The 26,784-nt window shown below is 35.7% G+C and overlaps 4 protein-coding genes across 6 annotated transcripts; 2 read left to right on the top strand and 2 right to left on the bottom strand.

Moving 5' to 3' along the window:
* Positions 1 to 694: 694 nt before the first annotated feature.
* On the bottom strand, positions 695 to 9,570 carry LOC106139007 (zinc finger protein 33A). Of its 2 annotated transcripts, XM_060947600.1 has the most exons (10): positions 9,458 to 9,570; positions 8,572 to 9,169; positions 7,827 to 7,940; positions 6,202 to 6,327; positions 6,009 to 6,047; positions 5,711 to 5,846; positions 4,893 to 4,995; positions 3,538 to 3,664; positions 3,136 to 3,205; positions 695 to 2,872 (listed from the first exon to the last, which is right to left on the bottom strand). In XM_060947600.1, the coding sequence occupies exons 2-10, from the start codon at positions 9,126 to 9,128 to the stop codon at positions 2,630 to 2,632; spliced, it is 1,515 nt and encodes a 504-aa protein (XP_060803583.1). In that variant the 5' UTR covers positions 9,129 to 9,169; positions 9,458 to 9,570; the 3' UTR covers positions 695 to 2,629. The 2 variants fall into 2 exon arrangements, with proteins under 2 accessions (XP_060803583.1, XP_060803582.1); XM_060947599.1 differs by lacking the exon at positions 9,458 to 9,570 and having other exon boundaries at positions 8,572 to 9,425.
* Positions 9,571 to 10,256: 686 nt separating this feature from the next.
* On the top strand, positions 10,257 to 20,281 carry LOC106139004 (uncharacterized). Of its 2 annotated transcripts, XM_013340332.2 has the most exons (11): positions 10,257 to 10,843; positions 11,192 to 11,276; positions 11,356 to 11,426; positions 15,156 to 15,471; positions 15,913 to 16,108; positions 16,595 to 16,677; positions 17,005 to 17,169; positions 17,419 to 17,580; positions 18,033 to 18,158; positions 18,285 to 18,387; positions 19,076 to 20,280. In XM_013340332.2, exons 1-11 carry the CDS (start codon positions 10,741 to 10,743, stop codon positions 19,253 to 19,255), a joined length of 1,590 nt encoding a protein of 529 aa, XP_013195786.1. In that variant the 5' UTR covers positions 10,257 to 10,740; the 3' UTR covers positions 19,256 to 20,280. The 2 variants fall into 2 exon arrangements, with proteins under 2 accessions (XP_013195786.1, XP_060803463.1); XM_060947480.1 differs by lacking the exons at positions 11,192 to 11,276; positions 11,356 to 11,426 and having other exon boundaries at positions 19,076 to 20,281.
* Positions 20,282 to 22,625: 2,344 nt separating this feature from the next.
* On the bottom strand, positions 22,626 to 24,282 carry LOC106139005 (26S proteasome non-ATPase regulatory subunit 11). The gene has a single exon (XM_060947421.1). The coding sequence runs from the start codon at positions 24,120 to 24,122 to the stop codon at positions 22,857 to 22,859; it is 1,266 nt and encodes a 421-aa protein (XP_060803404.1). The 5' UTR covers positions 24,123 to 24,282; the 3' UTR covers positions 22,626 to 22,856.
* Positions 24,283 to 24,852: 570 nt separating this feature from the next.
* LOC106139003 (uncharacterized) lies at positions 24,853 to 26,769 on the top strand. Its single transcript, XM_013340331.1, has one exon. The coding sequence runs from the start codon at positions 24,853 to 24,855 to the stop codon at positions 26,767 to 26,769; it is 1,917 nt and encodes a 638-aa protein (XP_013195785.1).
* The last annotated feature ends 15 nt before the right edge of the window (positions 26,770 to 26,784 follow it).

Consider the following 26,784-nt stretch of genomic DNA (forward strand, 5'->3'; position numbering starts at 1 on the left):
AAGTATAACTTAACTTTTACATACGTCCTATTACTGCTATTATTTTTCGAATATGTATACAAAAATTGCCATCATTGTAATATATATGTCACTTATGATTTTAATCATAACTTCTAAAATCGCATTCAAATGATCTTCTCCATCATCACTTTTTATCACGACTTGCCGCCTAAAGTCACTACCTATTTCATCACCTCTACTCACTTCCATATATTATTCATTCTCATTTGTTCATTCACTGTCAACCATTTTTGTTTCAAATGCTTCAAATGCTCATTTCAATAATACTCATCTGTTCATTGATTTCCATTCGTTCATTCATTCACATTTAATCATTCATCCATAATACATCCATTGATCTCATTGCCACTTGCCGCCTAAAAAATCTCATTTTTCATTCATCAAGCGCCATCTTGGAAATGCCACGACGAAAATGGTCGTGAAGTATGACCTACGACCAATGAGAGCGTATAATAAAAAGGTGCATTTCATGTACATTTTGCATATTATAAATTAAGGTATTCAGTTACATGTCTACCGGAAACCGCTTAATATTTTTGTATTTTCCTAGTATATAACGAAGCATTATAAATTTGTGGTGTCTTCTAACGTGTATGCATTATGCTATAGATGAGTAAACATTTGGTTGAAATAATAAGTGAGTAATAAAACACTTTTCGTATTAAAACTTCATGTCTTTTATTTATTAACCTAATAAACGTATTTACAAGTATTTATAGTTTATCCTACGGCACATCTGGCATTCATTATTCTATGAACGACCCACTCTAGTTCACATCAGAGCGCGCTAATACAAATGGCAAAACAGAAAAGTATACCACCCCTCTTCATGTACATACGTACTAACAGTAGACACGCTACGCCTCCTTAGGGGAAATTAAGAAGGAAAAATGAACATTTATTTCACTTTTTAACAGACTTCGAAAAAGGAGGTTCTCAATTCGACCATATTTTTCTATCTATCAGCTGGTGTGTTATTAGATGATAAGGTTGGTAAGAAAATCTGGCCAATTAGGGATATGCTATGAAGGAAAGTGCGTAAGATAGTAAATTGACGTATATAAGTTCATAGTAAATAGTCTTTAAATCTGGGTTATTATTCACAGACGCATTGAAACGCAATATGACTTACCTCTCTCTCTTTCTAGCTAAGGTTAACTGGAGAGGTAGAAAGAGAGAAAAGATATATTAGACATTGCATTTCAACGATCATAATTATGGGTGCTGGACCATTCTGGACCTACTCATATTTATATATTATATGTATCAAGGTGGTGTCCTTTTCTATAATGCCCGCTGTATTGCAAAATGGTTATACCCGCTTAAAATATTTGGCAAATCAAAACTGCTTTCTCTAAAGTTCATCAATTATTTGCTTGACTTTGGTTTACACTCTTTTTTTTAATTGCTTGTTATTCAATCACTTTATTCAGAAAATCTAATCCACTTAAAACACTTTGAAAATGGCATTGCACTTAGAAAATTCAATATTTTAATCAAAAGGCAACTAACTTGTTTGAAAATGTCTCCTAAATATCTGATTAAAATACACTTACATCAAATAGAAAAACAAAACAAAAATTATTTAAAACTTGGAAAATTTCTCAAAAAACCTTTAATAAAAAAGAATATTTTGCCTACCTGTTCCTCATTCTTGCTTTTTCATATGTGCCCAATTTTAAATGGGTAATAAAAATATATTAATTAAAATAGCATGTTTTTTACAAACCCAAATGAAACCTCATTTAAATCAAATTTCATTTAAAATAATAATCATCGTAATCATTATTTACAACACACACAGAAACTACTGGGCGTAGATAGCGGAAATTTGGTATTAATGTTCCTTAGGGAGAGAGTAGAGCACTAAGAGGGGATTTCCCGAAATTCCCATGGGAACGGAAGTTTACGAGTTCTTTGTTTTACGCGGGCGGAGCCGTGGGCGCTCCCTTGTCAAATATAAAAATATGTACTGTACGTCGGAATAGTCGAAAAATATTAATTTTTTGTTTCACCAAATATAAAAGAATATTTTCATAAAAAGTTATTGCTCAGGAGATATTATGAGCTATTATTTAATTAATTACTATACTGTTATTAGTCTCAGATTATATTTATTTATTATTACATTTTTGATTCTGTAAACTTTGTAGTGACTGTAATAGGCCACCATGTGTATACATTGTAAATTGTTGCAATAAACCCAAGCAAAGTACATACATTGCGAGGCACTTAAATTTACCATTTATGCATATTTGCTTGCTTATGCCTTATTTATATATATATGAGGTATATGCGTACCGGCGCATGCGCATATCGCCGCCATATTGGTTAAACTTACGTTCCGTTTGTTACATAGCATAGCAGAGCTTCATTATTTTATATTTTACTAAATTCACTTCACTATTTTTTTTCATATTCAAATACTCTATTTGTAAAGTCGCAACATATTAATTCACATATATGTATGTTCCTTGTATAAAGAACATTCAAATTTTGATGCTGCAAAAGTTTGTAGGGATCTAGTCAAGTGAATAGAAGTCTCCCCTGCCTACAACTTTTTTATATGTATACAACTCAGCTTTATTAAACACAACTTTCACTATCACTATTTAGTCCTTTTCACATCCAAATCATTGACCTCTGGGAACATTTCCACACACGCTTTGGGGTCCATATAGTCCAGAATGTCCATTTCGTTCATACTGTTCTGACTGGCGGTGTTGTCCAGTGCCATCTGGTCAATGGCTCCTATAGTGATGTCATTGTTCATCATCAGGTCAGATTTGAGGACCAATATCGCCTGCTGGAGCTGTGTGTCCGTCAATGTTGGCAGAGATTTGAAGAACATCTGAAATTAGAACAAAAATTTTACACACAGTAGTTTTTTTTAAGAATATTAGTTCAAAGAAATTTGTTAAGCTCAGTCCTTGAAATTATACAATTTTAGTTTTTTATTCTTTTAGACAGTCATGGTTAGGCTTGTTTAAAAAAAATTACAAATGTCTTCAGTTTTACAGATTTCTATAGGTCAAACAATTACTCATCAAAGTACATCCATTTTATTCAGTCACCTAAAGTTTGTTAATCATGTATTTAATATTATTTGCTTACCTTGCGTGTCATCAGCGTCATACCGTGTGCACTTTTCATGTGTTGCTTCAACAGCGACATTCGTGGGTATCTGAAAATAGATAAAGGCTTTAAGCAAGTGGAATGCCGTGCGGTTCCAGGCACTTTAGAATAGGACCACTCCATACATTTCCCATTGATGTCGTAAAAGGAGATTATAACGGAAAGGCTTGTAAACTTTTTTTAGGCAATGGGCTAGCAACCTTTCAATATTTGCATCTCAATCTCATCGTAAGCCAAACAGCTCAACGTGGCCTCTTTTCAAGACTGTTTCGGCTCTGTCTTCCCTGCAAGCAATGAATATAGAAATGTCTCTAGAGCGGTGAGGATATGCCCAAGACCATATCCAAGAATGAAGAAGAAGATGACGTGTAGCAGTGTGACCTCTTGGGACAAATCTGGCAGGCGCAGGGCGGCGGCAGGTGCAGGTGCTCGCGGCCGATGTGCAGGCGCAGCGCCGCCTTCTGCGCGTACCGCTTGTCGCACAGGCTGCAGCCGAACTTGCGGATCGCTGCAATTCACATTCACATTCATAATGTGCACTTTAGAATAGGTATTTATATATATATATATATATATATATATATATATATATATATATATATATATATATATATATATATATATATATATATATATATATAATATAAATACCTATATATATGTATATATATATGTCATATATAAATATATATATATATATATATGTTATATATATATATATATATTTATATATGACATATAAATATATATAAATATATATATATATATGTTAACGGAAATGTATAAAATCTAGGAATTGCATACGACTCCAAGGAAATGTATACAATTCCGAAGCTATTTAGGAAATGTATAAAATATTGTTTTAAAAATTATTTAATACATACATAACCTGGGAGATGTATATATTTTCTAGGAATTGTATATAATTCCTATATCGTATTACGAAATGTATTAAAAGAAGGCTTTCTGTAATAAAACACCTTGTTAAAATGAGAATAATATTTTTAGGTTAGGTTAGGTTAGGTTTATCTATTAGACCCACTTGGCATCTAGAGTTTAACTCTGACGATATAATAGGCTTTACAACGATGCTCTTTTTTATGCTGTCCTATTTCTAGCTGTTGTTTTTGCCGTGGAAACTTCTTCTATTAACTTTTTGTAACGTTCATCTTCGATATAAGCGGTGTTCTTAGCGTTTGTTAACATTCTGAATGATGCCCCTCGCCCCGCTATCCCCGCGGTCCACCACGGGTTTTACATTTCCGATTGCTATTTAGGAAATATATAGATTTCCTAGGAAATGTGTCTAATACAATTTATTTCACATATTTCCGGGCTATTTTAGGAATTACATACATTTCCTAGGAATTGTATACAATGACGGATTACATACATTTCCGTTAACATATATATATCTATCATCTTTCTCATATATGTCGTAAAATGAATAATAAATAAAAAAAATATAAACGGAACAAATAACACAGATTTGAGTTAGTCTCAAATTGAGTTCGAGACTTATTAGATACTAATTCCCTTATATAGTTAAAAAACCAAGACCCTGGCCAAAAAGAGTCCTTTTCTCATCATGCCCTGGCCGGGATTCGAACCTAGGACCTCTGGTGTCACAGACAAGCATACTACCGATGACTAAAAGTAGAAAATAAACTTAGGGTTCTTCTATAACTGTGTAACATATAAAAGTGGTACTGTATATCTGTATGTCTAATGTATACCTGAATGCGTATCCAAGTGCGCTATGAGAGTGGGCTTAGTTTTGAAAGGCCGCTCGCAGTGGTCACAGATGAACGTTTGGTCCTTGTGTTTCTGTTTATGACGCTAAACAAAGAAGAAAACATAATAAATATCAGACATTGTAGGCAACCTTCTTGTATGCTATAGCAACGGTTGCCATGGATTTTGTTTAGTCATGGAAAATGTCAGAGTTATAATGTTATTGTCAAATATTTTTATTTTACCATAAATAGTATAGCAATTTTAAACTGATTATTTCTCTCCTCTTTTCTCCCTCTATCTTCTGTAGGAATAACTAACTTTGCAACTATACTTCCTACAGACATCTTAAAAGATTTTGAACCCATCTACCGCCTTCGAAGCAATCTTGCCAAACCAATACAAAATGGAGCGATTGTGCTGGCACTTTTTATGGCACACGTTAAAATAAACTAATTAAAAATGTACGATATAGTTGGTATTGTAAATTGTTTGCTTAGCATGGTGATAGCAAAAAATAATAATAACTGTGTCGTGAGGACATCGTCAGACACTTCTTTTTCAGAAATATGAATTATGAAAATTCTTCCTCTGTTGCAAAGGCTATATTGTTTGAGTGGCTATGTATGTAATGTACCACACCCTCCAAAAGTTATCCTCTTTCTAAATTAAAATAATTTCTAAAACTTCTCCCAACACTTGTCTGGAACCGCATCAAAAATAGATTCAGCAAAACCCCAGATCATGGACAAACATACATACAGGTAAAACTAATAACCTTTTTTTTCACGCGGTTAAAAACACTATTTGTGACACTCACTGCTAACGCAGACACCGATGTGTAGGCGCAAGGGCACTGTTCGCAGCGGTACGGCCTGAGGCCACGATGGAGATTTTCGTGGGATTGAAGATTGCTCTTACTGTTGAAAGCTGCTGGGCATATATTGCATGGAAAGCTGTAAAAAAGAAATAGGTTTCTTTTATTAAGAATATAATATTAAGCCTTGTGGTTTCTGGCACTTGAGAATAGAACCAAAGCCTGAAATCTGTATGGATAAAGAAAAAATGTGAAGATAGGGTTTAAAAATATCAAAAAAGAAATTAAAAAAGGTACTCACGATTTCTTGACGGTACCAGTAGCTTTTCTCGGCAAGTATCTGTAAATACAATAATATTTATTGCTAAGAAAACATATTTACTATTGCGCTTTTTACTATAATATGAAACAGGGCAGCAATCGTTTTTTGCTCAATAAAGATGGCATCGTGCGTGCCATACTTGGAGGTTAAAAGTATAAATAGCTTAACTTACTTTTTAGCTAGACCCAGGAAGGGCCGACTTCGACCCTTTCTTCCGAGGAAGATCGCGCGAGCCTTCAGCACTATGGAGGCGTCTTTGGCGCAACAACGCTTCTCGTGTTTGTACAGATTTGTGCAACTGGAAGATTAAAAAAGATTTTTATTTTTGGAAAAAGATAACAAGTTCATTTAAAACACATTAGGTTGACCTGCATTCTTCAAACACTAGTCTTGCACATTCTAAAAATTGTGACAAATAGTTTTACCATAAATTAAACATGAAAAAATGAAAAGCAAGCTAGATATACATTCAGTCAGAAAAGTATCGGGAATGGATTATTTATTTATGGTTCCAAATTCAAATTTTTGTTTTTTTTTGTTGTTGTTAGATTGGCACAACTGTTTTCCATTTTGGCGCGGAGTTTGAGTTGCATCTGTTGTTTACATTAAATACAGTGCTATTTTTAGTTATATCATATCTAGTGTGTATTGCTAATTTCATAATGGATAAAAACATCGAACAAAGAGTTTGTCTTAAATTTTGCATTGCCAATGGAATATCGTGTTCGGAGTCACTGAAAATGTTTCAGAAGGCTTACGGTGAATCGACTTTATCAAAAACTCGTGCTTATGAGTGGTACAAAGCGTTCAAAAGCGGTCGAGATGTGATGGAAGATTTGCCTCGCTCTGGTAGGCCATCAACGTCTGCAACTGAAGTTAACATCGCAAAAGTGAAGGAAATAGTGACTGAAAATCCTCATTCAACTTTGAGAGAGATAGCCACCGAACTTTTTGTATCTCACGAGTCGATCCGTACCATTTTAACTAATAATTTGGGTATGAAACATGTTGCCGCTCGGCTAGTCCCAAAAGACCTGAATTTTTTTCAAAAACTCAATCGCATGAGAGTCGCTGAGGACATGCTAGAACGAGTCAATTCCGACCCAACATTCATGAAACGCATTGTTACTGGTGACGAGACGTGGGTTTACGAGTTTGACATGCAAACTAGTCAATAAGCTTCGGAGTGGCGCCTTCCAACTGAACCGAAACCGAAAAAACCACGCCAAAGTCGTTCAAAAGTCAAAGTCATGTTGACTGTTTTCTTTGACTATCGCGGTGTTGTGCACTCGGAATTCTTGCCGGAAGGTCAAACGGTAAATAAGGAATATTATTTGAGTGTTATGCGGCGTTTAAGAGAGCAAATCCGACGAAAAAGGCCAGATTTGTGGAAAGAAAAATCTTGGATTTTGCACCATGATAATGCACCTTCGCACAAGGCCATCATTGTGAACGAATTTTTAACCAAACACTCAACAAATACCATCGAGCAACCACCATATTCACCAGATATGGCTCCAGCCGACTTTTTTCTTTTTCCTAAACTCAAATTACCACTTCGTGGCACCCGTTTTCAATCGGTAGAAGACATAAAAGAGAATTCGCGGCGAGAACAGACCTCAATTCCGGAAACAGCGTTTAAAAAATGTTTTGATGATTGGATTATTCGTTGGCGTAAGTGTATCGTTTCTAAAGGAGCATATTTTGAAGGTGATAAAATAAATTTGGATGAATAACAAACAGTTTGTGTATTATTGATCTTTTCCTGCTACTTTCTTGACAGAGTAGTATATTTACCTCCTGAAATCAACTCCACATGCGTAGCATAACAGGTAACGTTTCCCGTGCTTCTCCTGCCAGTGTCGCCAGGCTGCCGGCTCAGTATCAGAGACAGCGCAACACTTCACACATCTATAATAAACCAAGTATTACATCTATACTAATATAATAAAGCTGAAGAGTTTGTTTGTTTGAACGTGCTAATCTCAGGAACTACTGGATCAAATTGAAAAATTCTTTTTGTGTTGAATAGACCATTTATTGAGGAAGAAGCAATTATTAGGAGCGAACAAATAATGGAGAATGTGAAAAAAATCAGGGAAAATTATTTATCGTTGAGGGCTTCAATGATGCCCAAAATAACTATTCTACGCGGACGAAGTAGGGTAACATAGCTAGTTTTACAAATAAAGTAAGTTTGAGATTTGTGTTACAAGATATGAACTTAACCTACTTTATTTGATAATACACTCAACATTCTCAGCACCACATCTAGTAAATAATCTGCAAAAGTTATTTTAGAAATTAATACAAATAGTATAGTCATGCATTATTGTTAATACCTACTGAAAATTTTCCTTATTATTAAGCATTGTCTGTTTTAAATACTACGCTAAAGCAATTGTGCATACACCCTTAGGATGCTACTATTAGTAAAAAGTAACATACTAGTATATTATGTCCAAATAGTGGCAACTATTTGGAACAGAATAGGTAGCATTGCCAGGATCATACCAAAAAAGGCTTGAAAATAGGAACTTACTCATATAATACATCATTCTTCACAAAGTAATCCTTTGGCGGCGGAGGTCTCTTAACAGATTTCATTATTCCCACCAAAGTTTTAACGAGCTGGCTTTCATCGTCTCTTAACTCTGGATATTCCTTCCTCAGGTCTTCAACAAACGAATTACGGAACTCTGCCTTCCTTCGCCTACTACCAGAGTCACTATCAGTATGAAAATCACTATCATTGTCTTCCAGCTCACTAACATCCATAACTTCATCAGGATTATATTCCAAATAAACATTTTCGGTGTCATCCCATTCTTCTTTCAAATATTCAGTATCAACATATTCAGGTTCAGTTTTACATAAAATTTGGGCAGGGTCTATTTCTATATATTCCCCGACTTTAGACGCAACCTCCAGAATATTCTCTACATTTAACTCGGTATCCGGATCGGGATCCTCCTGAACCGGCTCGAGATCCTCCTTCTCCTGTTTTATTTGCACAGATTCCGGAAAGTCGCCGTTCCCGCTCTGCCAATCCTCGTCCTCCCCGATAATAACTACAAACGTGTCGTCTTCGTTCTCCATCAGTAACTTTTCTTATATTCCTTCACTGGAAGTCTTTAATACTGTAGGCAAATAAGTAGGTATAATTTATATTCAATTTCATTTTAATATACAAAATAATCTAGCACAGTAACTTGGTACTTATGTAGCTACATTTAGTGTAATCAAATCAAATCAGATTTGACAACGGGCGGAAAATATCGCCATGTTTTTTTCACTAAAAGACGCAAAGATGATCGTGAAACTAACAACCATTTTTTTATTTACTTAACCACACGCAAAATGCATAATTTTATGGAACAAAAATATGTTCAATTATTTTTCGAAAACAGGGAAATAGTAAATCTTACCTTTTTTCGCTATGTACTAAGGCAAAGGAAAATTTATAACACGGAAAATATCACTACGCAGCCATGATTTGATGACGCCTTCGCTTCGCCTTGTCCTTTGCCTAGTTGCACTAGTGTTGCCACATAATGTTTATGAGTAAGGATGAGGTAAGTAGGTATGTGATAAGTAAAGATTCGATCATAAAGTATTACTAATGCACTAAAACCAGCATTTATAATAATTTAGTCATAATAAAGAAGTATATTAACGGTTCGAAAGTATCGAAAAGTGCTGACAATAGGCTAAGAACATAAATAATATTATTAGCTCTCTTTCAATAAAAGAGATAACCTGCCAGAAGGCTTATGGCTGATTTCGGAGCTCAGGGGTCAACTATCTTAACGAGTATTATTTTCTAATGTAACGATGATATAAGGGTCACCCTGATTTTTTACTATTGCGTATTGTACTGTGGCGACATCACTAACGTTACACATCATTTGTTAATTGAAGAAATTGACGCAAACAGGCATAATGCCTAGCCTGGCGAAAGATCTTCCCTTTTCTTACGTATATTTTTTGTCTCTCTTTCCAAATTTGATTTATTATTGCGACAAAAGAAACCACGTGGACGCGCAGTCACGGGTTAAAGCAAGACTTATATGTGAAATACTTTTTTGTCACTATTGATTGACAGACTATCGATTATTGATAGTCGATAGTGATAGAGCACTGCTATCGATAGTGGCAACACTTGTATCGTAATGTCATGTCATGTGTTTTCCCTCTCAATGTCATTTTGTTGTTATAATTTATGACTGTTAAGGTTGCTGAACTATTAATGTCTGCTATCGATACGGATAGTTTTTTACTATCGGTAGTTGACCTTGTAATTCATCTACTACATTGTAGATGATGATGTAGTTCTACAACAACGATATAATTGACAGTTTAGTTCGAAACCGTTCAATTATATTCGATCTAAAACTAAAATATTAGCGGTAGTCCTGTCCGGAGCTATTGTTTTTATTCAACTATCGATAAGCGCCCACACCCAAAGGACAAGAAAACCACGAGAAGCGTGATGAAGGATCCGATTCCAGTTTGGGAGAGTGAGGAGCGCGTAATAGACTATCGATATCGATAGTGGAGTATCGAACGGCAGAACTAGTTCATGCATTTTTAATTTTACATTTGTTTTGTTTATTGTCAAAGCTTTTCAATACCTATCTGTTTATTTGGTAATACGTGAAGAATAAACAATACCTGTTGTATTTCATTTTTAAACCCGTAAATCCTTATCATGAGTGTCAGCGGTTACCTTTCTGGCTCTTCTAAACTCGCATGCAGTCCTGCAATAGAGACATTGGAGTCGTCGCTGCAATTGAGTTTGTCTACCTTGAAAGGTAAGTCTGAACTCACCTTAGCCCCGCGTGAATTACTCATATGCTTCTCGCTATATATTATTCACATACATAAATCAGGAACCCATAGGACTCGCACTTGGCACAGGCAACTTCTTTGTTGTCTAGGTGTCTTCTGTCTACAGACTATAAAATTAACAAAATAATACGAATAAAAAATAATAATCCGAAACCTACGAGCTTGCACGAAGAGAGTTATGAATGTGGATGAAGCGTAAGAAGTGTGCAGGATTCATGGCAAATGTAGTCCAATGTGTGGTCTCTTCCTTCTCCTCCAGGAAAAAGGCGGAATTATGTATGTTAATCTCTTAAATATTAATTATTTTACAGATCTTGTCGTAGAATTTGAAACACTCAATGTCAGTTCAGAAAACTATAAAACCCAATTTCTGGAACAAAAAGCAAAATGTGAAAGGTATGTCTTACAAAATTCATTTAAATGTTTATAAAGAGGAACATAATAAATTTTTACGAATACATGAATTAATTTTCAGTAACTGCTGTAAAGGCTCGGAGGCATTGAAAGAAATAATAACTTCCAAAGATAAAATTATTCAGCTGACTGGTAAGCTATTGTTAATGTTTACATCAAATTTCCATTATTTATTACATACACAATATTACACCTCCTCCCGGGTTAAGTAGGCATAGACATCACAGATTTTTGTAGGTAATTATTCCTTATCTGTGGACTACTTCATAAGCCCTGATCTTTGTATATATCTATTACTTCATACACATTCATCAATTTGTTTATGCAAACTTGTCAGTTTAGGGTACTTTTGATCTGGTACCTTTCCCCAGGTTGTACCTGATTTTATCAAGCTTTCCCCTTTTTGTCTTTTTCTTTTCACACTTCTTATATTATTTATTTTCAATAAGAACTACTAGAAGTTATTATTGAAGGCCTTGTCTATCTCTGTGTCTTATTTCATTGAAATTGGCTCAGTTGTTTGTGTATGCCAATCTAAGGTCTGCCGCGCCGATGGATGCATGGCTAGGGGCGAGCCTAGTCTCGAGCGTGCCACTTCCGCCATGGGGTTGGGCGACCCCCAGGTAATGGCTAGCCTTACCCTGGCATGCGGGGCTCTGCTGGGGCGGACAAAATTGTTCCCTTGCGTCTCGTGGGAATCGCATGGATGCAAATTTTTTGAAAGAGCACCTAAATGGCGGCGATGGTGTCCGCACCCCATCACGTCTCGTTCCCGGCGGGAGCGGTATGCGGTCTGCTGAAAGCCGCTTTGCGACGATGAATGTAAGAGGAGGAATGAAGGATAAAATTGAGGAAGTATGTCAGATGATGGGTGAAAGACGGTTGGATGTGTTGTGCGTGAATGAAACGAAGCGGAAAGGATGCGACGCGACGCAGCACGGCCCTTACACGGCGTATTGGTCTGGAATTTCCAGTACCAGCCGAGGCTGTCAAGGGGTCGGTCTAATCCTTTCTGCACGAATGGCTGAGTGTGTGAATGAGTATGAGTGTGTCAGCCCTCGTCTTCTATGGATTAGGCTGAAAGTTGGAATCACTCGGATCTTCGTTTTAGGTGTTTATGCACCGTGGGATGTGGGTTCGAGGGGTACAACTTCAGCAAAAAGCGAAAACGAGGAGTTCTGGAATAGTGTAAGAGAAGTATTGAAAGTTACCAAGCCAAATGAGAAGATTATTATGTTAGGTGATTTTAATGGATGGGTGGGTGTAAAGCGTGATGGATATGAAAAGGTGCTTGGTGCGTTTGGTGACGAAAAGGTGAATGATAATGGAAGAAGTGTATTAGAAATTTGTCTAGAGTGGGATCTTTTTGTGTCGAACTCAATGTTTCAACATAAAGAGATCCACACCTATACAAGAGTGGAAGGTATTTTAAAAAGTATGATAGACTTTGTGATTGTAGATGAAAGATTGAAGAACAAAGTGCTGGATACCCGTGCATATCGCGGTGCTGGCATTGACTCGGACCATTTACTGGTGATATCCCGGATAAGGGGTATCTTCAATCGCTGGCGGCACAGGGTAAGGGAGCAAACCAGCGCTTTGGAAAGAGTGAAAGTAGAAAATTTGCAAGATATGGATGTAGGTAAGAAGTATATTAATAGACTGAAGGATGAAATTGAAGATTTAGATGAGAGGAGCAATATTGAAGATGGATGGAAGGAATTTAAAGAAAGAATTGTGAAAGTAGCTGTTGAAGTGTGTGGTGTAAGTAGAAGAAGGAAAGGGAAAAATCACAAAAATGCGTGGATGAGTAAAGATGTGCAAGAACTTGTGCGATTAAAGAAGAAAGCATGGCTGGATTTGTTAGCAGCAAAAGCTAACTTAAGAATGCAAGAGGTTATAGATGAGGATGTGAATGAAGCACGTAAGGAATATAAAAAAATGAAAGATTTGGTTAAGAAAGCTGTGATTAGAAAGAAAGAAGAGTATAAAGAGGATTTTGATAAAAGGCTATCAGAAGACTTTCAGTCAAATCTGAAAGTATTCTGGAAATCCGTAAGGTCAGCCCGAGGAAAAACTATAACCAGAGAGCTGACTAGGATCAGATGCCAGGATGGTAGCGTTGTGAAAGGAGAAGAATGTGTGCTAAAGATATGGAAGGACTATTTTGAGAGTTTATTTGAAAAAAAGGAAGAAAATAAGAAAGAGTTCTGCTATAGCGAAGAAAAAGAGAATGAGATGGAAGGCGAAATTGAAATGTTTGAAATTGTGGAAGCACTTAAGAGTATGAAAGCGGGTAAGGCTGCCGGGTATGATAGAGTGTCGGTCGAGATGCTTAAAGCAGGAAAAGGCGTACAGTTGTACTGCCTTTTCAATTTGTGTTGGAGAAGCGGCCGAGTACCAAAAGATTGGTGTAAGGCTGTTATTGTGCCACTTTACAAAGGAAAAGGGTCACAACTGGACTGCAAAAATTATCGTGGTATAAGCCTGCTTAGCGTCGTCGGCAAATTGTATGCTAAGCTAAGTATTGATTAATAGAGTCAGGAATGAAACTGATGACAAAATATGGGATGCTCAAGCGGGATTTCGAAAGGGAATGGGATGTACTGATCAGGTCTTTTCTTTGCGGTGCATAGCCGAAAAGTTTTTGGCCAAGAGTCAAAAAGTCTATTGCACATTCGTGGATTTGGAAAAGGCCTATGACAGAGTTGAGAGGAATGAATTGTGGTCAGCACTTTCTATGCATGGGGTGAGCAGTCTCTTGATACGAGCACTGAAATCCTTATATGAGGATTCGAGTGCTTGTGTCAGGATAAACGGAGCGCACACTGAGTGGTTTAAGATTGAGAAAGGTGTTAGGCAGGGATGTGTTGCGTCGCCGTGGCTGTTCAACCTATTTATGGATAGTTGTTTGACAGATTTGAAAGAGTCTGAAAGTGGATTAAGGATGAATGAATTACTCGTCAAATGTCTGCTCTATGCCGACGATCAGGTTCTACTGGCGTCATCAGCGGAGGAGTTACAGGAGATGGTAAACTGTATGCATGAAGCTTTAAAAGAGAAAGGAATGAAAGTGAACGTAAGTAAAACTAAAACACTGGTTTTTGAAATGGAGAAAGAAATGACAGCATGTAGTATTTTGATTGGAGGAGAAAAAGTTGAGCAAGTGAAAGAGTTTGTATATCTAGGATCAAAGTTTACATCAGATGGCAAGTGTGATAGTGATATTGAAAGGAGAGTGAACGCGGGGAACATGGTGAATGGAGCTTTGCATGCCTTTGTGAGCAGTCAGAAACTATCCAAAAAGGCTCGACTGGCTGTGCACAGGGGCGTGTTGGTCCCGACATTAATGTATGGGAGTGAAAGTTGGGTATGGCAAAAGAAGCACCAAAGCAGAATAAATGCAGTGGAAATGAGAGCGTTAAGGAGTATGTTGGGTGTGAAATTGAGTGACCGGATAAGGAACAGCGTGATAAGGGAATGTTGTGATGTGAAAGAAGATGTAGTTACAGGAATAGAAAAGGGTATGTTGAGATGGTTCGGTCATGTGGAGAGGATGAATGAAAACAGGTTGACTAAGCAGATATACAAGGAGAGTGTGGAGGGAAAGGTCGGGGTGGGAAGACCTAGACGAACATATCTTGATCAAATTAAGGACGTCCTGGTGAAGGGTCAGGTCAAAAGTGCCCGAAACCGCCGAGCTTGCATGAAGAGAGTTATGAATGTGGATGAAGCAAAGGAAGTATGCAGGGATCGTGGCAAGTGGAAAGAGGTAGTCTCTGCCTACCCCTCCGGGAAAGAGGCGTGAGTTTATGTATGTATGTTTGTGTAAGCAAATAAATCAAACAGTATTTTTTACAGCTTCAGCATTAACAAAACTGAACGAGACGAAAAACTTTAACATTGTGAAGGGAATATTGAAAATACTTTGCGGTGACACAACACAACCAGTAAAGCTGTCACCAATCAAAACGAATGAGGAAATTAAAAAAGAACAGGAATCGCCTGTATACAGCCCTGAAAAAGATTCAATAGACATACATTTAAAGGAGGAGTCTCTTGTAGAAATTGAGGGTACCCCCACTGGTCGTACTAGTCCGATAATACAACCGAAGAAGCTGCGTAGTACAAGTAATTCAACAGATTTTAGAGAAAAGAAAAAATGTCCTAGTGACTGGTAAGTGCTTTAAATATCTAAGTATGTGTTATAGCTAGACCGGCAACCTACCCAACTTCACACTGATAGCCCTTTATCTTTTTAAAGAATGCATTGAAATCCGTTGTGTATTGTTTTAAAAATTTCTTTACATACAGACTAAGGGAAAGCGCGGGAAGTGACTTTATACACTGCAGCTATACTGGCTGAAGGAAATAAGTCCACGATAGTCCACATACGCATAATCCTCTCTCTATCTACTCAAAGATTATAGCAGTTATATAGATAAAGAAGTTTATAGAAATACTGGCAGAGCAGAGTTGTAAGTAAAAACTAATAAGTTATAGGCGACTAACTGATAAGATACTTGTAGGTGTGCACTCAAAGTTGGCATTCACTACTACGGAAGGCTCAACACGCACCTAACCGTTTTTTATGTCGTGTTTTCTTTTTTTCTCATAGGCATACACCAGAATCGAAAGTAGTAAAGTTAATATATCCAAGCCCTAGAGCGGCAAAAGGCAAAAATCTCCGGCTGAAACAGACCAAGATACAATTAGCGAATATAAAAAAATCCAACACCATAGATCTGACTAGTTCACCTGAGTTCTCTGGAGGCATACGAGGTGTAAGGAGCGAAAGTTTGACCGGTGTTCAGGTAAGAAGGCTTAAAATTAAGTATTTGGACCTCTGCAGTTTTATGGTTAAAGCCAGGTGAGAAAGTTAGGTTTATTTCAAAAGAAATGTTCTATGTGAGAAGTTAAAATAAAGTAAATTGAAATTTACACACGCCTTTCAGACTAGAATGAGCTAATAGAAACAAGCATATCTGGGCTTGGCTAAGTTTATTCGCGACAGTTGTGGAACTGTTCCTCTAAAAAAGAATTCCAAGATCAAAATCTGTGTGAATTTAACGACCTCTGTGGCGCAGCGGTAATTCACTTGTCTGTGACACCGGAGGTCCCAGTTCGAATCCCAGCTTATATCTCCCGAATAACTCTCGCTAACTCAATTTGTTTAATCTTTCCTGTTACTTTGCTATCACAGTATGGAAAATTTGTATTTCCTATTTGGATTAGAATCTAGAAGTGTTAATGTATGTATATTTTAATTAAATAAGGTTTGTTTTCTGTTATTATTTCAGACCTTAATCAAGAAAGAATCTATAGAAAGCGAAGATACAATATTACCTTCACCCACTAGTGGTCCTACAAATTTTTCAGCTTTGTAAGTAAATTAGTAAATTAACCATAGACATACATAATATTTTTTTCTTTATCGCACACACGACATGAAATATTCTATAAAAGCACAAGTATTAGTGGACTTAATACTACCTATATTAGTATTACCTGTCGGTCAACCATTGGGTTATGGAGAATGTTTAAGGTAGTAATAATATGTCAGTATAAGCAAAGCCTGTGGTTCCAGACAAGGCAAGGGCCCAACAAATATCAATCCACTCATTCAGAAGACATGATACCACAGATAAAGATATATGTATGGTTGAAGTTTAAAAAACCTTGTTTCTTAAATATTTAATTGTCCTTTCAGGTATAAATCTTCTAAAAATAGTCCAAGTAAATTCAAGCCGCCTCTATCATTGTCTAAGTTGAAATCTGAGAATGTGCCCATGAGCATAGACAATAATCGTGATGCAAAGGAAATTGCGGACACAACCAACATTGAGGAATCTATCAATTTGCTTCAACCAAAGAGGTACATGTTATTAACTTCTTTTGTGTAAATCATCATCAATATTTTTATTGTCTATATTGCCTTAATTCATCTCTTATTATGGCGTTATCCCTTCAGAAGTTTTTTTTAAATTCATTAAACAATGTAATATGATCCAGACCAATAAATTGTATCAGAAGGTACAACAATTGGCTATTAGATAATGATTCATGTTCGCCCTTTCATTTATGTTTATTATCTTTTTTTTATAATATTAATTTTAATTTTCAGGAGAAATGGCTTTAAAAGACAATCGCCAATAAAATTTCCATTCATAGATAGAGACCTTACAAATTGTGATACGCAAAATGACGAAAGCTTGTCTTTATTACATCATGTCAATATGCTTGAAGCCGATCAGGAGAATATTGGGAGAAAATCCCCAATTACCAGGTTTGTGGTTATCGATATTTTTTTTTATAAAGAACTACAATAAATGGGAGGGGAAAATATGGACCCTAGGCATACAGCCAGTCACAAACAGACTATTTTCACGTTAATTCGCGTCATTTGAATAAATAAATAAAAAAAAAAATTCGCGCCTTTTTTTTAAATATTTTTAAGTTTTGTGCTTGGTTGGACCTATATTTTTACATTGCATCTAAAATATATACAGTATCTACTTGTATCATTTATTAATGAAGTTTCTATAGTTTAATAGACCTAAAAGTAAGTAATAAAAAATTACATAAATCACATAGTAATATGTGGCTTGTGAAAACCATCAACATACATAATTGAATAAAATATTTATAGACTGTTTCAAAATAAAAATATTTTTGGACAAAAGTCATAAAATATAAGTACCTACTATCAATTCATTATAATATTTTACTGACTTCCAGCCCCACCAAAAGACCACTTGCGGAGAACATAAACGTAACAAATTTACAAGAAGACGTCCATATTGAATCCAGTATGTCGCTGTTGAGCCGGGAAATCAAACCTATTACAGAAGATAAAATTAAAAGGTACCTAATATATAAGTATTTTTATTATCCTTGAAATATTTCATACATTTTTATTAAAAAAAAAGTGCTATCAATTAGTCTGGTTTTCTTTCAATATTCATTTTTTGATAATCGTGTAATTCACAGAAGAGTCCCAGACCCTACTGAACCATTGTACAAGGAACCAACAGTGAGGAAGAAGGCTGAGAAGCGAGCCTTGCCGGGCTGGAGCTGTGATGAATGTAAACATGTAAGTACTTCGATAATTATCTTCGATCAACTACATATAGCTGTTACTAAACAAGATTTACAGATGAACGCAAAACCGAAACCGCCAAGACCGAAAAGAGAGTTATGAATGTGGATGAAGCGAAGGAAGTATGCAGAGATCGTGGCAGTACTAAAGATGTAGTCTCTGCCTACCCCTCCGGGAAAGAGGCGTGATTTTATGTATGTATGAATGTATGAACGCAAAATAAAACAAAATGTCCTCCTTTTATAGGTAAGTCATTTTACAGATAAGATATACTTACCATATGGTTTCCAGCAATTTAGATAGTCACACATCATAAACCACACAAACACAAACACCACTCCATAACTTTCCCATGGATATCGTAAAATGCGACTTAGGAATAGGCTTATAAACTGAATTTTTTTGGAGATTTGGCGATGGGCCCCGCAAGATATATAAACGTGACGTATGTATGTAGCGAAATTTTTTTGGGATAAGAATTATAGTACGTCAATGGATAAGAAGTACATTTTATTCTTATTTAAATTTTTAATTTCATAAAATTCCGTTTAGTCGATTTTGCGGCAAACACACACACACCCTTGTACATTTATAATTTTAGTAAGATTAGGATGACAAAATTGCAACGAGAATTTTCAAAAAATTTTTTATTGATATGATGTTTTGATTTATTTAACCGCAGTTCTTCGCCGAGCTATACAAAGACGACCCTGATATGCTCGCACAGAAGATGGACGAGTGCTCCAAACACCGCGGCAAACAAAACCCGGTCAGACCCAAGACCCCGGACGGCTTCTGGAACCCGAGATGGGACGTGCCCCTGGACACTGAAGAGTTCAACAAGAGAAACAATGCTGTTTGATAAATAGTAAAGTGAATTTCAATGGTTATAAAGTAATGTTTTGAACAAATGTGTATCAGACGTTGGCATAATTTTTATTTCGCAGAGTTTATCATAAGATGTTGTCTCAGTTTTTATATTATTTGTGTAATACATATTTAGGAAAATGTTATCTGATTACTTGTTAGGGTTTCTCTGTGTTTAGTTAAAATTATTTCTTAGCTAAGATGAAAATGACGTCATCTAAAATAAAAATAAAAAATGTGAAAGTGCTATTGATTATTTAAAAAAATATTATAAACCTTTTTTTTAACATTTCTTTTCTTAAAAAAAAGCTTTTATTCAGGTGTCTTCTAATTTTATGTATCTTTTCAATAAAACCTTATTATGATTTTATATTTATTTCATTGTGATATATTAGATCTTATATAATATACTCCTTATCATTGTATGTTATTGTGAATTTTATGTCTTCTATTAGAAGTTTATAATTCTGTATTAAATTGTACAACATACATATGATCACGTCTATATCCCTTGCGGGGTAGACAGAGCCAACAGTCTTGAAAAGACTGAATGGCCACGTTCAGCTATTTGGCTTAATGATAGAACCGAGATTCAAATAGTGACAGGTTGCTAGCCCATCGCCTAAAAGAGGAATCCTAAGTTTATAAGCCTATCCCTTAGTCGCCTTTTACGACATCCATGGGAAAGAGATGGAGTGGTCGTATTCTTTTTTGTAATAGTGCCGGGAACCACACGGCAAATTGTACAAATGTATCATTATTGCTAAATACTCAATCTGTAACAAGATATTAAAAAAAAACAAGAGTAATTGAGTCTAAATTGTTATGAGGGCAAGATTTGTGTTAAAGTCCATTTGAAAAGGCCACTGACTTCACAAGAATCACACGTATCGTATAATGAGTAATCGTATAATTGTGACGTCACTAACGGAACTTTCGAGAACATTTGGTAAAACATTTTATTAGAATGTAAACAAAGTTTCACATGTCAGGGTATCTTTAATAGTTATGTATAAATACTTTATTTTGTAACAAATTAAAATATAAAATAGTTTTATATAAGCTGTAATTTTTCTTTATGCACCTTTGATTTAGTTTTTTTTTTTTAATTTTCCATACAGCTATAGATTTATTTTAATACGGATGAGTCATAACTGCACCACTTTTCAAAAAAGGAGCTTTTTTCGGGATATTAAATGACAAAAAATGGTTCTATGGTCTTTTATAGAACTTAGTATTTTTGCTACTTACAATTTTGCTAAACAGATGATATACAGATGATATCGATTGGTTAGCAAAAGCTATGAGAATGTAATTTCATATTTTATGATGAGAGTCTTATAAAAGTGTGCTAATGCCAGCCAGTACATTGCACCTGTAATAAAAATAAACAGCTGCACTGTACCTACACAGACGAAAAAGAGTTTGCATAGCTGTTTCAGTGAAAATATTTTCGTAATTGTGTTTTATTTAGAAAACGTTGTTAGAACCTGCATTCACTATACCATGTATCCAATATCTATACTAATATTATAAAGCTGAAGAGTTTGTTTGTTTGTTTGAACGCGCTAATCTCAAGAAAATTCTTTTTGCGTCGAATAGAGGAAGACATTTATCGAGGAAGGCTTTAGGCTATATAACATCACGCTGCAACTATAAGAAGCAAAGAAATAATGGAAAATGTGAAAAAAACGGGGAAAATTATTCATCCTTGAGGGCTTCAATTAGGCGGCCTCTGTGGCGCAGCGGTAGTACGCTTGTCTGTGACACCGGGGGTCCCGGGTTCGAATCCCGGCCAGGGCATGATGAGAAAAGAACTTTTTCTGATTGGCCTGGGCCTTGGATGTTTATCTATATACGTATTTATTATAAAATATAGTATCGTTGAGTTAGTATCTCGTAACACAAGTCTCGAACTTACTTCGAGGCTAACTCAATCTGTGTAATTTGTCCCGTACCTATATATTTATTTTATTTATTTATTTATTCAATGATGACCATAATATATATTCCACGCGGACGAAGTCGCGGGCACAGCTAGTTGAAAATAAAAATCGTTTCGTCGTGAACGAACTAATATTGTGATATCAAATTAAATACATGACCTCGTACTAAGCATTACTTTTTCCTAGGCAGGTCTCCCCCGGTCTTGTTGGGATTTTTATTTTTTGTACGCTACCATATTACTTCTGATACATACCTACATATAGTCACGTCTTAATCACTTGCGGGGTAGACAGAGCCAATAATTACTTATGATTATGTGTTATAACCAAGTTCTTCTTGTTATACTTAGGTACTTTCCTTTTATAAACTTTTCAGAACCTGTTTCTTGCGATTATAACGCGTTGCTAACATAACATAACGCATAACTAATCTTTAAACAATCAACAAGATAATAATCAAAATTTAAATAAACTTACTGCAAGCAGATGTTTTTGTTAAACTTGTGATCATGCCTTCTAAGTAAATAGTAGGTACATAAATAGGTTGACCTAAGAGATGAATGACTGTCATATTAGGACGTCTGCATTAGGTCATGAGGGTCATAACTTCTAAGTAGTCAATGCTAACAACTTCCACAAAAGGCTTCTTGAGAGGTACTCTACATGTATTGTAAAGTCTATGAAAGTAAAAAATATCCAGTGGCTTATGGCTGTATGTTAGGTATTTGATTGTATTTCCCATAAAATCTTTGCAAACAATAAATAAAAACAAAATTCCTAAATTGTTTGAATAGAAAAAAGAAAAGGACATCTCCATCTCTCTCCATGAAAGGTGACTAAGGAAGAGGCTTATATAATTGGGATTCCTCTTTTAAGCGATGGTCTAGCAACCTGTCATTATTTGAATCTCAATTCTATCATTAAACCAAACAGCTGAATGTCGCCTATCAGTCTTTTGATGACTATTGGCTCTATCAGCCCCGTGGGCGATATGGACGTGATTATACGTATTGTATTGTTTGAATGCCCTGAGTGACCTTTCACTATAAAACAAAAGTGCAAATATATAATAGTAAACTTATCAATAATCCAGTCAACATGACAAATTACAGGCTATTACTTACAATATTGTGTATTTATAAAGAAACATTATGCTGATGTCAGTCTCTCATGCATATGGATTTATATAGCACACATTGTGAATCAGAGCCAAGCGTGCCAACAGTTAAAATACCGTGACTTGCTAAATCACTGAGTGGGAGTGAGGTCAAGCGACAACAACATTTTGGAGAACACCTTTTATTTTTATATCAATAAAACAGAATATTACATTAAAAAAGGACAATTTATAAAATCAAAGAGAAAGGTTAGAATTTCTTTAAACTATTACATAGTTAGATAAAAAAACAATGCTACTAATGATGCATGGGCTTCAGCCACCACTGAAGCTACATTCCCCGATTTCTACAACTTTTTCTATTTTTTTTTAAAGATACTTCCATGTCACTATTTAACTTAAATTGCAGTAAAAATAATGAATTTTGCATTGTCTCAAAAAATAGGCTCCATTTACAAATATTTGAACTGAAAATTTATGGTTACTTTGATATACATTATACTTTTAATGCTACAACAAATTTACACAAAAGTCTATGATAGTTTCTTGGCTTTCTGGTATAGAGTATCAACAACCTTGCTCATATGGTGGATGGTTTCAAGTACAGTCTCGTAGGTCTTCTCCAGGGGGGACTCATCAAACACAATCAGGACTCCTTCTCCTTGATCTAAAATTCCATTCAATTTCTTATCCAAAATCATTTGGGAAAGTTTCTTCTCAACTTGTACTACTGGCAGACGGATACAACGGGCAACATGTTCTACTTGCACTCGCATGTAAGGCTCAACAATTCTACATAAATTCTGCTCCAACATCGTATCGTATAGGGCACCAAGATGGGCACGAACCACTGCATCTTCTTCCAATTCTGGTTTGTAAGTTTTAAGTGCTGCTTGGAAATCTGCAAGTGATCTCTTGTGAGAAGCAGTGGCAACGGCTCGCATTGCTTCCAACTCTTTCCCTGCATATTTCAAGGCTGCCTTACTACCACACACAGTACCAACCTCTTCAGCCTGGTTCAACATGATTTTAGACAGCAACATGTACTTCAAAGCTGTCAGGGCTTTAGGACTATCAGCTCCATCATAACCTTCAAATGCTTCATAAAAATATGAATATGCTGTTTTAAAATCGCGCTCATCTGCTGCATGAAGAATACCAGATTGTAGGTCAAGGGCGGCTTGCATTTTAGGGGGGCAGTAGATGGCATTTGCAGTTGTTCTAGCTGATGTTAGTGAGGCACGGGCTTTAGGCAGGTTGCTGAGTGCATGATAGGTTTTACTTTCCAGCAAGAGAACTTCTACCAACAAGTTTTTATCATCTAACTTCTTGAGTTCCTTGAGCAATGCTGTGGCCAAGTCTAAGGCTTCTGTATACATTCCAGTATCGAAATACAAGGCGATTAGTCTGGCTTCCAGACTCTGACGTAGGAACGTGCGGCGTTCTTCTTTGGCCCATTCTATACATTCTTTACACAGTTGCACCTCAATACCGATACCAGCTTCCAGATCCAAGAAGAAATCAACCAACGAGCGCACCAACTTGGCAGCTTTCGCTTTACTGATGAGGCTCAGGAATGGTCTGGTTGCCTTTATCAATTCTGCTAATTCCTTAGCCTTGCCTTCCTTCTTGTACTTCTCGCCAAGATTCAGGATGCCTTGTTCTTTGGCCCTTATGTTTTCTTCGTCATCCTCGGGTACCTCACCAGTGCTAACCATTTTGTCGGTCATGCGGACGTCTTCGTCTCTGTTCGTCGACGATGACACGCGTGATCTCTCGAACAACATCGCTCCAGCCATGTTATTTATATTTATATGCTTACACTATAAAAAACGAGCTAGATAAACAGTAAACGCGCACTAAAACGACGACACTTTTTCTTTGTAATTTTGTATAATCGCAAAGTCATTGACGACCTCTCAGAAATTATTCGTAGACGCGGACTAGACAGTGTTGCCACATTCTGTCTTATCAAATTGTACTATACTACGTATAACTTTTCCTACTAGAATACAACCATCCACAATCCACAACTACCAAAACCATCCAATCATCTTCATAAAGGCTAAAAACTATAGTTAGACTTATAAACTTGGGACTCTTCTTTTAGGCGATGGGCTAGCAATCTGTCACTATTTGAATCTCAATTCTATCTTAAAGCTAAATAGCTGAACGTGGCTATATATATATGTATATATATATATATGAATTAAATAAATAAATAAAAAAGAAACAAATTATTTTATTGGAGCATAAAATACGTATAAGTATACCACATGTAAACAAAGAATGTTTTAAAATCTGTGAGTGAAAAATCTTGTTCTAACCACAGATTCTAACTTATATGGTACCAAAAAGGTTCTCAGCTTATTTCATGACATGGTCATGACGCTGGCTTTCAGTGGAAACTTTAAATAAAAATTATAAAATAATGACATAATAGGAGTAAAATGATTTTGTGACGTAAATAATTAATGATTTTCTGTGAAATTGACAATTTCAAATTAGGTACAATCAACAAACGTAAAAATGGATTCTGAAAAGGAAGAGGCATATTTATTTGATATTACAAAAGAAGTAAAACAATTTTATGAAAGTCCCGTTATATTCTTATTAAAAAAGGATTACTCAGAGGTGATATTTGAAACTATGTGTAAGATGAAAACAGCTATTCGTGATGGTGCTAAAAATCGTATTATAGATATGATTGTTGACTTTCATTTACATTGGTTACAATCTGTTAATGAATTAGAAATCTTTAGAAATAAACTTACTACTTACGATCTAAAGAAAGAAGATATATACGATGCAATTAATTACACTATCGACTCTTTGTCATTTAGACTCAAGAAATATCTAAATTATATGGAAACACATAAGGTAGGTATTTCTTCTGACGGGCAAGCTAACATAAATTCTGACTTAGAAATTGTAGAGGAAATGCACAAAGAAGTAACGGATGTTTTATTAGAAAAACTAAAGAAATATAGAAACTATTCCATCGAAGAACATTTCAGCAAAATTCTTAACGAAGTTGATGACCTTTTTGTATATTTAGATAAAATACATGATGGGCTATCGATTCTTTTAAGTAAATACTTAAATATGAACGTTCCACATTTGTCTGGAGATTTAACGAAAACGCTACAACAAATTATAGATGAAATCCAATCATCTAATAAACCAACTTGTCAAAAATTTATACAAGAACTTAAGACGAAGGGCAAGGAAATAAGTTCAATGATACGTGGCACGGCTGCCCGTAATCTCGAAATCAGTAAAGTGGTGGAAAAAATTAATGTTCTCGAAGAACGAATAAAACGTTTGCAACAAGAGCAAGGATCGGCTGCTTTAATGGCGTTAGTGCATAAAAAAGAATATTTAGAAAAAAGACTAGATTCACTGGAAAATTTAAAAATTACTATAAAGCAAATGCATGAAATGACTGACGTTGAACTAGAAGATGTAGATGAAGAAGATTTATGTATTTGTGAAGACTTTTTTCAACTTCGTATTTTCAATCATAATCTTCCAGCAGAAGAACGAGATCACTTGATTACAGAACTTTGTTCTTTATGGGATTTGGCTGTTTTTGGTGAACGTAGTCGTAAATCCATAATTTCTATACTGAGTGCTGCTGATATGCGAGAAGAATATGCAGATGAACTAGGCACTTTCTTCATTGACGGACATAGCCGTAAAATATATAAATTCGCCGATGATGATGTTTTATACCAGCCAAATGAACTTAATGAATTAGTACCCCTATCGGATGATGCTGATCATGTTTATTTTTATGATGAGTGTGGTCGATATTTCATTGATCCACAAACAAGACAAAGAATATACAAAGCTCATGCAACTGCCAGTGAGTACATGATGGACTCCACTGGAGTTCTTTTGAAAATAAAGGAAGAAAGAGACGGTATTGTTTACTATTATGATAACTACGGGCGTTATTATGTTGACCAATACGGTAAGCATATTTATAGAGATGTCGATGCAGTAAGCGAGTATGAAAATGATGGACTTGGCAATTTAGTACGTATCAGAAGTCATTTGGATATATTTCAACCATGTCCTGATGATGCTAACGTTAGTGATGACTTTAAGTATTTAAAACGAACTGTCGGACCAGCTTTGCGTGAATCTATTGCCGATTGTATCCTGCGCCAGCCAGCAGACCCGATAAATTTTTTGTCTTCTCGTCTTCTTAAATATAGAGAAAATTTAGAACTAAAGGAGAAGCGGGCTAGGGAACAAGAAGCCTTGAACGTTGAACGAGAGATCAGAATTGCAGAGGAAAGAGCTGCAGCTGAGAGAGCAGCAATGGAAGCTGCTTTGCTGGCACAGGGTGGCAGTGAAACTAGCTATGATTCAAATTTATTTAAATACCAGCACGAAGATGGTGCTCCATCAGCATCAGCTGCTGCAAGTTCAAAATAATTCTTGTCAATCTTT

The sequence above is a fragment of the Amyelois transitella genome, chromosome 13 (genome assembly GCF_032362555.1).
Source record: "Amyelois transitella isolate CPQ chromosome 13, ilAmyTran1.1, whole genome shotgun sequence".
In the NCBI taxonomy this organism is placed as follows: Eukaryota; Metazoa; Arthropoda; class Insecta; order Lepidoptera; family Pyralidae; genus Amyelois; species Amyelois transitella.